This window comes from Sprattus sprattus (assembly GCF_963457725.1).
Source record: "Sprattus sprattus genome assembly, chromosome: 12".
Taxonomy (NCBI): domain Eukaryota; kingdom Metazoa; phylum Chordata; class Actinopteri; order Clupeiformes; family Clupeidae; genus Sprattus; species Sprattus sprattus.
Window position 1 is genome coordinate 18466711 of NC_137910.1, and position 15000 is coordinate 18481710.

Genomic DNA, 15000 nt, shown 5'->3' on the forward strand with positions numbered 1-15000 from the left:
CACACACATACACACACACACACAGAGCTCCACTTCCAGATGTTTTTTCTTCCTCATGTCTTTATCTGAATGCACCACAGTATTCTCGGAGGTGTGTGTGTTCTGTATGTGGAAGTGAAGTGGTGTCCTAGTCCAATATGTGACGTGGGGACTGACATGTCTGGGTGAGTCAGTGTGTTTCATGGGTCTGGATCATGACAGCTCTGTCTGCCATCGTGTGATGACTGTGTAAGGACAGAGTTTGGTTCCGAATTCAGAACCTCGTGTTGGCAAAGCAATTGTCAAGAATTCTACCATCAAAACAGCCTTTTCCAGTTTCCAGTCATGTGGACTGTTAAAAAGTTGTCATCGTATTATTGGCTGTCAACTTGCGGAGCTAATCAATTTCATGCTGAAAGCCCTGCCTGTGTCTGTGTCTGGGTCTGTGCTGACAAACATAAAGCCTCTACACTAAACCCTCTTGGTTAAGAAGTGCTTTTTTCGGAGTAAATATTGATTTGTCCTCCCCTATAATCTGCACGGATCACATACAGCTGGTACCTTCAGCAAAAGCAGCTAAAGGCCACTTAAACGTCCTGGGCAGCTGTTGATGTCCAGTTCAATCTTTCTTTCTCTGGACAAATACCCCCTGTCCCATCTGTCAAAGGATGGTAACACCCTGGACTCAGAGGGCTTCTCTTCCACCGTGACCTCTTCAGAATCCCCCCCCCCCCCTCTCTTTCTTTCTCTCCTCCCTCTCTCGCTTCCCACCTCCCCCGCCTTACTTCCACCTCTCTCTCTCCTCATCTCTCTCTCTATCTCTTTCTCCCCCCCTTTCTCCTCATCTCTTTCTCCCTCCCTATCTCTTCCCCCCCTTCTCTCTCTCCCCCTTTTTCTCTCTCCCTCTCTCTCTCTCTCTTGCTCTCTCACTCCCTCTCTTTGTGTCTGCAAGCCCTGTTATTGTGTCTGTATGTGAGTGACCTTGCCTTTGTAAGGAGGATCAGCACTTCAGGGCCTTTAAGAAGAAAAAAGAACCCCCCACCCCCCCCAAACCTCACCCTCACCTCTAGCTTCCCGGTTTGTTAAGTACAGCCAGTTTAACCTAATGCCCTGCTGTCGGGGTGAGGGGATTCCACACGGCTCACCACAAGTCCACAGCTGTGAGAAGAAGGGAGGAGGGGGGGGGGGGGGGGGGGGGAGATTCTCCTCCGTTTCCCTCAGCTGAGGTGGACAACTTGACACTTATTATGGGACACACACGCCAGACGTCTGCCGCTGTGTACATAAGTGTATCGTGTGTGTGTGTGTGTGTGTGTGTGTGCGTGTGTGTGACATCAAAGCCCCGTCAATTTGAGTCAGAGAATAATGAAGGCGCCTCCATTCTCAGTTCTAAACGGCAATGACCTGTCACTGGAAGTCAACAGATCTAAAAGCTTGGAGCAAATCTCAGATGCACAGTGGGACTGATAAGAACTCTTGACGTGGAGTCGAGTCGTGATTATTTCTGGGGAGTTGAGTCCAGTTTATATAGTCGTGATTTTATTTGAAAGTTTGTTTTTGAGGCCCATGAGACCTCCCTCACACCCACGTTTAGCTCAGCCACCCATGACCAGCCCTTCAAGTACTCAACTGGACACACAGCTCATTCTCTCAGGAGGTGGTAGGCTGTGTGTGTGTGTGTGTGTGTGTGTGTGTGTGTGTGTGTGTGTGTGTGTGTGTGTGTGTGTGTGTGGTCTTACTCAATTCCCCTGAGACAGACCCCTGTTGGTAGCATCGTATGCGCCCATGACTGCGCGTGTTAGTGCAGCGTGGCTCTGTGGGCCAGAGTGCCAGCTGTGTACTTTTCTCTTTGTCAGCGGTAACAGCTGGTGCGGTATGGCAGTGTGGTGCGGGTACAGCACGGGCCGTCCAGCTCACAGTGACTCACGCCGTAATGGTGCCCACGCTCAGGCCTGCTGCCGCCAGATTGGTGCTGCCGTCCCCAGCCGCTCCCCACCAAATACACAGACACACACACACACACACACACACACACACACACACAGACACACACACAGACACACACACACACACACACACACCACACACACACCACACACACACACACACACACACACACACACACACACACACACACACATACACATTCACAGCAAGCTGCTGTGGCCACTTCACGGGGACAGACACAGATACACACTCATGCCCCGTATGGCCATATTGGTGTCGCAGTCCCCAAACCAATCACGCACACACACAGACAATTTACACACACACACACACACACACATACACGCACCCCACAGCAAGCTGCTGCGGCCACTTCATTGGGACAGACACACACACCAGGCGAGGACAGCCAGATCCCAAACTGTCACTCCTCCTTTGTCTCTTTTCTATCCTTCTCTTTCTCTCACCCTTTGTCTTTCTTACCCTCTGTCACTGTTCTCTTCTTTTACTTTCTCTACACACGACCATAGACGAGTGTTTTGAAAACAATGTTTTTCTTTGCCGTTCAACGATTCAATGTGTCTGCCACCACATGCAAACACAGAAACGGCTAACAAAGCTTTTGCTAGCTACAGCTACAGAAGATTATTACCAAAGCAATGACACTAAATTCTACGAGATAAATACTATAAATCGTTTATTTTTCAACATCAGCAAAACAAAGTTTGGGGCGAACAGAATTTTCCAAGTGCAGTGAACCTACCCTGCTTAAAGTTGCTAGCATTTAGTGTCACTATATAGCAAACAAACCCTGAAAAGGCTTTGGCCGCTGACGTTTCCGATAGAACAAACTGAATGATAACCATGATGCATCTGACAATCAAAAATAGCTTTTCAACTCAATGCCTCTGAGGACGTGGTGGAGGCTTAAGAGGGCGGAGCTCAGTCGAAGCTTCACAGAAAATGAAACGTGATTGGATAAAGTTGGGGCTGTGTCGTCTGTCCACATAGCGGCATACGGGTTGTGTTCTCAAAAAGTCTCCACTCTGGGATGTGTTTTCAAAAGCAATAATAGAAAAACTTTTCAGGCCCCAGAAACGCCAAAAGTCGCACGGCCAAAACGCAACAAAACATCTCCCTTTTTTTTACAAAAACCCTCCATTGTTGTGTTGTCATGTGCCATGTCCTCCTACTCCTCCCAGTGTGAGGAAGCAGGAGAACGGTTTAATAAAGGGGTGTTAAACCTCTCGCTCCCTCTTACTGTCTCTCTCTCACTCTCTCTAACCTTATCAACCTGAATTACTCTCTATCCATCTCTATTCATTTATTGATGACTTTTTTCTTTCTCTCTCTCTCTCTCTCTCTCCCTCCGTCTTTATAGTGTCTCTGTCAAACTCAGTCCACCTCTGTATCTTTGTCTCTCTCTCTCTTTCTCTCTCTCTGTCTTTATGGTATCTCTGTCTTACTCAGTCCACCTCTCTTTCTCTCTCTCTTTCTCTTTCTGTCTTTATGGTGTCTCTGTCTAACTCAGTCCACCTCTTTCTCTCTCTTTCTTTCTCTCTTTCTCTTTCTGTCTTTATGGTGTCTCTGTCTAACTCAATCCACCTCTCTCTCGCTCTCTTTCTCTTTTTCTCTTTCTGTCTTTATGGTGTCTGTCTTACTCAGTCCACCTCTCTCTCTCTCTCTCTCTCTCTTTCTGTCTTTTTGGTGTCTCTGTCTCACTCAGTCCACCTCTCTCTCATTTACATGTTTTTTTCTCGTTCACCCTTTCTTTGGCTTCAGACTTTTCTCCTCACTCCTGTGACTTTTCTATGGCTTATTCTTTATTACCTATCTTCCCCCCCTCCTTCTCCCTCTCCCTCTCTCCATCCCTCACTCTGTCCCCCACTCACTCCCTCTTTCTCTCCCTCTCCCTCTCTCCATCCCTCCCTCTGTCCCCCACTCACTCACTCTCCCTCTCTCCATCACTCCATCCCTTCCCTCTTTCTCTCTGTCTCTCTCTGACTCTCTCGCTCCCACTGCTGTGTCTTGTAGACCTGGTTGGTGTTTGGTTGGTTGATCCACATGCCTGGTGCTGTGCTGCCTGCTGCTCCTCTCCTCTCTCTCTCTCTCTATCTCTTGCTCTCTCTCTCTCTCTCTCTCTCTCTCTCTCTCTCTCTCGGCTGCTGCCCAGGCTGGCGGGGCTGGTGAGCCGGTGCCCAGTGCCCAGGCGGGCCGGGCTGTGCCGGTGCGCTGCTGAGGCTCCGAGCTGCCTGCCTGGCGTGTTCTGGAACGCGGCAGAGCAGTCCAGCGTTCCCACGGCGCCCGTCGCTAGGGCCCCATCTTTAAGCCATCTGCAAATCAGAGCCGCCAATGCCCAGCCAAAGCATTAAATTAAATCCTTGTTTGGGCCGATTAACAAATGGCAGGTTTTTTGTTTATTTATATATTTATTTATATATTTATTTATTTATTCCATCCCATCGTCCCAGTAACCGCACGCAACCAAACCCCTCCATCCCCCACCTCACACTCACACACACACTCACACACACACAAACACACACACACACACACACACACACACACACACACACACACAAACAGACACACTTCCAATGCGAGAGAAGGCGTGGGCAAAGTCTTCAGAGATCTGGGGAGTGGCAGCGATGTTTGGCGAAGGGACTAGGAGATAAATAGAGAGGGATAGAGAGCGAGAGAGCGAGAGAGATGGAAAGAGAGAGCGAAAGGGCTTTTAATTTTTTCAGCGGGAGCACGTGTGTCTAGAATCTGGCCTGCCGAATTCCCATCCTGTATCTGTCAGTCTGTCGAAAACCGCAGACAAATGAACAATTAATCTGGGGGCGTAATTGAATGGCACGCGCTGTGATCGTTTCACTGTGCAATTGGAGCGCTTCGGCGCTGGACTGATTCGGGGGGCGGTGGCTTCACATTTGGGTTCCACTGCTGCTGATTGGAGAGCTGGGGGGGGGGGGGGGGGAGAGGATATCTCCACAATGATGCATAACACACAACATACTCAAGCATATACCCACACTTTCATACACAGACCCACTGGTTCTAAAGCCAGTGCACATTTTGTGTGTTATTCTTGAAGGTCACGGTGGTTTTTCAGACATGGGCTGTGGTCGAGTAGTAATAAATGACGTCCTATGTCCTCTCCTAACCCCTTTTTCCTGACCTTGATGGAAAACGGCAGCAGGTCAAGGAAAGATGTTAAGAGGAATTCATAAGCACTTATGAAAAGACAACCGCTGTACTAAGAGAATCCACGTGCACTTACACTAGGCTACTATTTATGTTGCGGTGGATTGACATGGGTCATGATGATCGTTGGTTGTTGCCGCAAAAAACTGAGGTGCGGCTTTATCGCTTTTCCTTTCACAAAGGATGCTCCAGTGTAGGAAAAGAAACAATCGTTTCTGTTCACTCTTTGTGTAAGTCCGTAGGCTATTTGTTCTCCTGTAGTCATGAAGTCAAGGACATCCAGCTCAACTCCAATAAGTATATTTTTTATATGCCTGACATAAAAGAGGCCATTATGAACCTGGTTGACGATTGCTTATCGATTGCTTGACGATGTTTATCTAACCTCGTTTGGACTTCAGCAGTCATATTGTTGTAATTGTGGTCACCACATCTTGGTGGATTAGCAGTGTAGGTTGGACTAATATCAGATATTGTGTATGAATGTAATGGAGGAGTGTGTTTACAGGTCATTTGTATTCATGGTTGGGGTAAGAGTTATGTCCTGTTACACAGTCGTCACAAGTGTTCTCGCATGTCAGCCTTCTGGGTTTAGATGAAGGTATGTAGCCATTTTAATGTGTTCAAGAATCTGCCTAAAAAGTCTGAACCGCCTAACCATATCATGGTGTGCTGTGTAACAGTTTAGTAATAGTATTGTAATGACTTTACACACCAGGGGTATGTTAATTAGTTCAAAGTATGTGATTAATACCGAGTGATACTGAATGTGTTACATTACTGAATGGTGAAGGTATAGTGGAACACACGTGCGTGCTGCAGCAGAGCACTTTAAAAGCCTCATTAGAACTGTATATTGACATTATTGGACTTTTCATGCTATTATTACATTGATTCATTTGTGTCTTTTAATCTTTAGTTGTTTACCATTTCTGCTTTTTTATCCTTAGTTGTTTACTAGTTCCCAAACTTTGAAAGAACAGGAGGGCTGCATCACCTCTCTCTTGGACTTTTCCCTGATTATTTCACGCTTCCTTTGGCCATATTAAGTCACATGATTCCTTTAATCATGTCTTTGTACAGCAGCTTGTGCCTCTCTTGCTCTTTCTTTCACTCTTTCTCCCACTCCTCACTCTTCTCTCTTTCTCGCTCTGTTTATCTCTTCCGCTTGCTCTCCCTCCCTTCTCTCCTCCCCTCCCTGCTCTCCCTCTCCCTCTCTCATTCTCTCCTTCTCTCTCGCCCTCTCTCTCTCTCTCTCTCTCTCTCTCTCTCTCTCTCTCTCTCTCTCTCGTTTCTTTTCCGGAGTGGCAGGATGCTCCTGTGTTCAGCTGCTTGTTCACCCTTCCCGCCTGCCCGCGGTTGCTCTGCCTCACAGAGGCGTATCAGTGAAGACCTCCGTCTCCTCAAATTAACACCAGCAGGTGTTTTTCTCTGATGTGTTAATTAAGAAAAGCTGGTGTCATTATGCTTTAAGTGGATGTTACAAATAGAACATGTTGTGTATTTTCTCTCCGCCGTTGACAGGGAGGGGAAAAAAATGATCAGAGCTGTCACCACGGCGATGGCGGTTAATTACGGCGGAGTTTGGAATGGGAAGCGGCACGTCTGAGGCTTCGCCGAGTTACTGGATACTCGCGCACAGTCCAGATTGTCTGTCTCAATAAACATCATTTGATAAAAAAAAGATTGAGGAGAATTAAAAGGGCTGAGAGCAAACCGAGCGAGTGTGGATGTCGAATGCCGTGTGGTTCTGCTTATATGCTGATCTGAGGAAAAGGGCATCAGGGTTTATCAGTGCTTTTTGTGATTTAGTGAAGCCTACCATCACACCAAGAATCCAGCCAGCCAGCCTGAGAGACACTGCCTCAAACATGCCTCTCTTGTTCTGGAAGCCACATTGATAATTAGTTAAGTGATCCTTACAAAGTATTAATTTAATGATACTGACTTTACTCTTACTCTTACTTTTCTCTCACATCTCCCTCTAATTGTTGCTGCCCCGAAAATGTGCCTAATTTCATTGTTCCATGAAGAAATTATAAAAAAAAAAAAGAACTGGTATGCGGATATGTTTGGTCTGAAACCATTGTCTAATTTAATATTATATCATGCGCTAAGTAATGTTCAAGTTCAAGTAATATTAACACTGCCTACTATCGTGTCATATTTCTACTGTTACATCTAGGTGTATGCAAACATACATAGCCAACATAGTGTAAGTATCTATAGGAGTTTATCAGAATTTCACCTTAAAGGGTAATTCCATAGTATCTAGTGTTGGTACTATGTCCTTAACTCTTATAAGGTAAATAAATTAAGTATGATCATTTTGAGGAATTTGTATGTACGTGTGTGTGTGTATATGTGTGTGTGTGTGTTGTGTATACGTGTGTGTGTGTGTGTGTGTGTGTGTGTGTGTGTGTGTGTCTGCATGCGTGCATGTGCGTTGTGAATACACATGTGTGTGTGTGTGGGTGAGATACAGCGCTCAGCCTGGTGATGTTGACACCCTTGTAATCCAGCAGCCGGGGATGCGATGGCGCAGTCTGTTGCACCAGAAGTTTTCTATGGTAATACGGTTGACCAGCTGCTCAGCAGATGTTGTTGTTTGTCGCGGGCACATGCAGAAGGCAGGGAGGATGCAGGGGTGGGGGGACATTGAGGTAAAATTGGCAGCCATGACCTTTGACCCCCTACACACACTCTCACACACACTCATACACACACAAACACATACACATGAATTGCACTCACATATATGCACACACACTGGAAACACACACACACACAGTCACACGGGCGGCCGTAGGCCCTATCACGCCTGACCCCCGTCCGTCACCGGCTGGTGTTTTTAACGCCACCCGCAGCTGTTGAGTTGTTGCCATGGTAAACTGCACAGATGACAGTGGCGTTGCCGGGTCGCACAAAAAATCTGTCTGTGTGCCGGAACGGTAAACATGTTTGTTTTTTCACCATGTCACATGCAGATACACGTTAATCCACACGTTCGTGCTCTCTGTGATATCAAGGTTAGCACTCGCCAACTGGAAATCCTCCAGGCATTTGGGCATCAGTTTGATCTCAAATAACTTTCTGTACAGCTAGAGGACAGTCTAAACATGTCTTTCTTTGTGACAGTGGTGGCTACTGCCTGATCTCTTCTTGTGTGTCTTTATGTAGTGAGGGAAGCAAACAGTCTTGAGCATCTTTCCAGAGAGACTTGCTTATTGCCATTCCATGTACCCATCACAACCAGATACAATGATTCCTATGGCTTCTTCACTTTTTAACTAATTGCTTTCTCCCCCTTTTTTCTGTCTTTCTCTTTGTGTCTCTCTTTCTCTCCCTTTTTTCTCTATTTCTTTTTCTTTCTCTCCCTTTTCTATATCTTTCTGTCTCTCTCAATCTCTCCCTTTCTCTGCCTTTCATTCTCTCTCTCTCTCTTTCTCTCTCTCTGTCTCTGCCCACAGGTGAGTACATAAAGAACTGGAGACCGCGTTACTTCCTACTGAAAACTGATGGCTGCTTCATCGGGTATAAGGAGAAGCCTCAGGATGCAGATCTACCCTACCCTCTCAACAACTTCTCTGTCGCAAGTAAGCAGCGTCCACATTACACACAGAAACACATAAACACACATACACAGTGTGAGAAAATCATTAATTAATTTATTCATTCACTCTTTAGTCAAAGCAACTTGCATTAAATAACAATAACTACTTTTTGTCAGTATTTGCTCTTGCACCCATGGCCTTGGTGATGTAATGACCTCTATTAAAATGCCACCCATTAAAAATCTAAAGACCAGCCACTGAATCTCTCAAATTAAAGCGGTAATTGTATAAAATAAGTAATGACAGCTGGTTTGAGATCATATACTCACACTACACCAATCCACATGAGATATAGTATGCTTGTAGCCCCACATGTCTATCGGTGAGTGTTTCATTTGACTTTTTAGTCTTTTGTTTTCAGAAATGTCATCATCACACACTGTTCTTTGAACGGAAAATATCTTGTTATTTCTCTTTATTTTTGCTCATACTCTCATTTTCTGCGGCGGTCATATTACGCTCCACTATTTGGTACGGCCAGTATTGTGATCTTCACAGTATAATAATTTATGAATGACTAACCATAACTGTTAGTGCTCTGAGCTATTATAGCTTCCCTACCCAGAAGCCGCTGACATCGTCACCAATCCACTAACATTGGCACCAATCCACTGACATTGCCACCAATCTGGTTGTGCTGTGGTTCTGATCCGGTGTGTCTGTGCCAGATTAAGACCAGCATGAGACTAGAATTCATTGCTCTTCAGATTTTCCAAGCAGTGCTTAAACAACCCTGTAAGTTGAAGACGTACATAATGGAACAGTTGAATTGAACGGAGAGATTCAGCTAGAGACAAAAATTATCGCTTATTATAATTACCAGTTAAAGTGTAAAGTGTATTTTTTCTCGTCAATAGTCTGTTTATCCCTTTTCTAATATTGAGTCATTTGAGTGTAATTAGAATTAGAAGTCTTGGTGTATATGGCATGCACTTAAAATGCAATGAACCCTAATTAAACCAGAAACTGGCATAGAATTGTAGTATTCATTGATCACCACCGATTACATGCACAAAGTGGCGTTCTCTTTTAATTATTTCCTAATTAGCTGATATGATCTCTCTCGGTTTCCTTCACTCCCTTCAACTGGGTCCCATATGCAGTAACTATCCAGATCACAGCTCTATCTGCAGTGGATCCGGTTCAGGTGTGGGGGAGATACGGGCCAGGTCCGGGCCACTTGAAGCTGCCTGTGTATGGCTCTTAGTTCTCTCTTCACCAGCATCATTTATTCTTGTTAACATCCTTATAGGCGAAAAAAACTAAACAGAAAAAGATGAATGAGACTGACATTTCTGCTCTGTAGAACGCCTTGAGACTATAATATTGTTTAGGCGCTATATAAATACAATTTAATTTAATTGAATGAACATTCAGCCTGGAAGAACTCCTGTTGAGTTGAATTAATAATTTATTTTCTTACTGTGGCGGCCTGGTTCTGGCAAATCAGATCTTGAAGCCCGATCACATGCTAATCTAGCAGGCTTCACATTTCCCTGCCTGTCAGCCCACAACTGCCATGGTAACAGAGTGCTAAGCTGATAGCGGCTAAGCTGATAACGACATTTGACACCCTGGCACAGGCCTTGCCACGTATGCCGCGGTATTTACACCGAATCTGTACCAGAGGGGCGGGCGGGCGGGGGGGGGGGGGGGGGGGTAGAGAAATGGAGTGATTAGAGGAGCAGAGAGATGGTGCTGGTGGGCCAACACATCTGTGCTGGTGATTTAGGGACCTGCTGCTGACCCCACAGTGGGGCTTATAACACAACCCATCCAATTTCAGTGTGTGTGTGTCTGTGTGTGTGTGTGTGTTTGGTGTGTGTGTGTGTGTGTGTGAACATGTGTCTGTTTGTGCACTTATGTGCATGTTTGTTTATGTGTGCATGTGTGTGAGTAGGCATGGTGTGTGTGTGTGTGTGTGAGTAGGCATGGTGTGTGTGTGTGTGTGTGTGTGTGTGTGTGTGTGTGTGTGTTTGTGTGTGTGTGTGATTGGCTGAGGTACGCATGTGCTCTCTCTCTCTCTCTCTCTCTCTGTCGACAGATCGCCCAAACTTCACTGAGTCAAGCTCTAGACTTCTGCTTTCAACCTCAGAAAATGCAGTAAAACCACTGTTAGCCAGTCAAGCAAACTGACAGTTAGTTCACCTCATGTACAGATGTCACAGCCTCACAGTTACATACGCTGACAACCTGACGACTGCAGAATCACACACACAGGTGAAAAGCCTACTGAGCCTACCTACCATCCTACCATAGAACCATCATTTCATGCTAGTACACTACCATAGAACCATCACTCCATACCAGTATACTACCAAAGAACCATCACTCCATACTAGCATACTACCATAGAACCATCACTCCATACCAGTATTCTAGTGTACTACCACAGAACCATCATTCCATACCAGTACACTACCACAGAACCATCATTCCATACTAGCAAAGTACCATAGAACCATCACTCCATACCAGTATAATACCATAGAACCATCATTCCATACCAGTACACTACCACAGAACCATCATTCCATACCAGTACACTACCACAGAACCATCGTTTCATACTAGTATACTACCTCAGAACCATTATTCCATACTAGCAAAGTACCATAGAACCATCACTCCTTACCAGTATAATACCATAGAACCATCACCCCATACCAGTATACTACCATAGAACCATCCCCCCATACCAGTATACTACCATAGAACCATCACTCCATACTAGCATACTAGCATGATGCATTCTTTGGCCAGAATAGACTCGCCATCTGGATGAATAGATGAAAGAGTAGATGTCCAGCAGATAAAGCGATTGATAGACGGATGGATAAATGGCTAAGGTGGGAGGATGAGAAGAGAGAGAATGGGATGGCTGGATGGATGGATGGATGGATGGATGGATGGATGGACGGATGGGCGGGTGGATGGATGGACGAATATCCAGCCTTCTGCAGCGCCACTCACACACATGGCAGGGAGCTCCCACTCTCCAGCTCCCCCTCTGCTGTCCTTCTATCTGTCAGGCGGCTGGGCCAGGTTTTAATCTAAAGGCTGAAGAAGAGAGAGAGAGATGGAGAGGGGAATGGAAAAAGAAAGAGAGAGGTGTGGAGAGAGAAATGGAAATGGAGAGAGAGATGGCGAGAGAGTCGTGGTGGTGGCCATACATCCAGCTCTGCTTGCTTGGCAGAGGTAGGGTATTGCCACATCTGTTGCAGAAAAGCTGGGTGGCCAGGTGGTGAGGGGGGGGGGCTGGTCTAATGTGCTTTGCCGAAATGGCCCCCCCACCCCTCGCCATACCCACCGGCCAATGTGTGCTGCCCATCATGGAGGACCAGTCCAGTGCCAATGCCAGCCTTTACAACGGCCGCAGCCACAAGGGCATCTGGTAGCGAGGAAAACCAGAGGCAATGCATCCTTCGACTCTCAATCTTCTCTTACTCTCTCTCTCTTTCACTCTTTCTCTCTCTCCTTCTCTCACTCTCTCTTTCACTCTCTCCTTCTCTCTCTCTGTCACTTTCTCCTTCTTTCATTCTCTCTCAGCTACTATTCTTTCTCTATCTCTCTCGCTCTCTCGCTTTCTCACTTCCTCCATCTCCCTTCTCTCTCTTTCTTACTCACTGTCTTCAGCTACTATTCTCTTTCTCTCTCTCTCTCTCCCTCTCTCACTTCATCTCTCTCTTTTCTGTCTTTTTCTTTGTTTTGCTGTCTGTGTTCTGCATTTGTCCACCCAATCAGATGAATGCATATGGCCTAACTATGGGCAGGGACAGCCAATCAGATGAATGCGGGTGGCCTAACTATGGGCAGGGACAGCTAGGAATGACGGGAGATGAGATACTGATGCTGTAGGAATATCCCACTTCCCTCACACACTCTCTCAGTTTTAGGGTTGGATGCTGTAGTCGTTGTAGGAATATCCCACTTTCCTCACACACTCTCTAAGTTTTAGGGTTGGATACTGTAGTCGTTGTAGGAATATCCCACTTTCCTCACACACTCTCTAAGTTTTAGGGTTGGATGCTGTAGTCGTTGTAGGAATATCCAACTTCTCTTACACACTCTCTCAGTTTTAGGGTTGGATGCTGTAGTCGCTGTCAAACCGCAGCAGAGGAAAAGGATAATATTGGAAGTGATTTGAGTCTCTTCTTTAACGCTCCCTGTGTTTTTTGGCATGTCAGGGACGGGGACATCATTACCAGAAGTGCTGAGAGCAGGCGCTCAAGGCCACGCTGCCAAGCTTTCACATCCTGCTTCCAGTAAGACAGTTGTAGGAGAGATTTCTGTGAAGTTATAAATACTGCCAGGGCGGAGACGCTTGCCATTTCTGTGGTTGGTACCACTGTGTGTGCCTACTGATCCAGAAGATCAGAGAAGCTCATCTGGGGCTTGCTCTTGCGCGCTCGAAAGCGATTCTCGCTTACACATACACACACACACACACACACACACACACACACACACGAACACACAAACAGATTTAGTTTCTCGTTCTCTCTTTTCCTATCTATCACACACACTCTCTCAATTTCAGTCTTTCCCCCCTCTGCCTAAACTCCTTTTTAATTCTAAACAGTCACTTGCAGTTGAGTGTTCTCTAATTCAGGGCACAGGCAGCACATTTAAAGAGTTAGCTTGCCCTTCCTCAAATATTATCACTTTCTAATATCAGCTGTCACACACACGCACACGCACGCACACTCACACACACACAGGGAGAAACGCTTGTTTTTACGAAGACATGTTAATATTATTAGCCACTGGCCCTGATAGATTGTTCAGTGGTGTAGTCTTCCCATTGTCAGCAATGCCCTTAGCCAGCGCCTGTGTGTCTCTGTGTCAGCTAGTGTTAATTCCTGTGATAGACGCCTCTTGAGGTGCCTTGTGCCAGTCTACCGCTAGCTAGGTAATGACCTTGTTTTCCAGCCCCCGTGATAGGCATCATTTTTAACCACACACAGGTAGATGTGTGTCCAGCCATCCAGCCCGCCACAAGTCCAGCCCGCCTGCCGCCCGCCCGTGAGAGCCAGCGACCTTAGCAATGTCGCCATTAACCTTCCTGACTAAATTTAGGCTGTCCCGTCGTTTGCCTGCCTGAAATGGCCCAGCTGAGGACCCTAATTACGAGCTGGCAGCAGCGTAGGGGGGCTTCGTGTTTCACCTGTCGTCTGGGCATTGTCCCCAGTATCCGCGGCGACAATGGAGTGTGGCGGCGATGCGTTCCCCCATTCCGCCTGACACGCGATACGTCAGCGTCCTCCTACTCCAGTCACATCGCCCTCCAGCTAACCGCCGCCAAGCAGCTGTTTCTCTGGCTACAGGCTTTCCTTTAACAGGCTTTTTTTTCTTCTTCTTCTTCTGTGTGTGTGTGTGTGTGTGTGTGTGTGTGTGTGTGTGTGTGTGTGTGTGTGTGAATGCGTGTGGGTGTTTTCTAAGCAATGTGTGGGTGTGTGTGAGTGTGTGTTTTCTTAGCTGTGTGTGTGTGTGTCTTTTTTGTCCTCTGTGGTGTGGTATTTCAGTGAGCTGACCAACTGAAGCCTTTATCACTGTCTTGTTCAGCTCTCAGAGGTAGAGGGGTGGGACTCATGCCTTTTCTTCTCCTCTAAACTGAGTCTTCTTACAGCAAATAACCACACACATGTGCACACACACACACACACACACACACATGCACACACACTCCCTGTCTCACTTTCTCGCTCACTCGCTCACATCCACACACACACACTCATTATCTCTCTCAGACACACACACAAACACACACATGCACACACACACACACACACACACCAGCCTGCTAACAAAGACTGTGATGAATACATTTTTCCTCGCCTTTAAAATGAGAGTGAATCATCCCACATTATTTCCCTCCTGTTATGACCGAACGTTCAGCAAGCAAAGTTGCACTGCCAACAATATATCCATTTAGTTAAGCTGTTAATGTACTCCTTATTCCATTGGCCATTGGTCACCGGCCTTGAGGAAGTCATGTAGACTGAAAAAAAAAATATTCTTTTCTCCTCCCTGTTTCAGAATGTCAGCTGATGAACACAGAACGACCAAAACCCAACACCTTTATCATCAGATGCCTACAGTGGACGACAGTCATAGAGAGGACATTTCACGTGGACACACCAGAGGAGAGGTGCGATCTCCTGTCAATCTCTCTCTCTTTCTTTTTCTCTCTCTCTCTCTCCACTGACTACAATAATGCTCTTCATCCTTTAGTCTCTCTCTTTTTCACACA

General features: G+C 46.3%; 1 protein-coding gene across 1 annotated transcript in view; it reads left to right on the forward strand.

Annotated features, from left to right (window-relative positions):
• The window catches only part of akt3a (v-akt murine thymoma viral oncogene homolog 3a), a gene marked incomplete at its 3' end in the record, with an annotated part of 104123 nt that overhangs the window by 61356 nt on the left and 27767 nt on the right, over positions 1–15000 (forward strand). Inside the window, exons 2-3 of the mRNA XM_080849302.1 lie at positions 8604–8729; positions 14787–14898. Coding sequence (XP_080705428.1) covers positions 8604–8729; positions 14787–14898 — 238 coding nt within the window. The remainder of the gene's footprint in view (positions 1–8603; positions 8730–14786; positions 14899–15000) is intronic.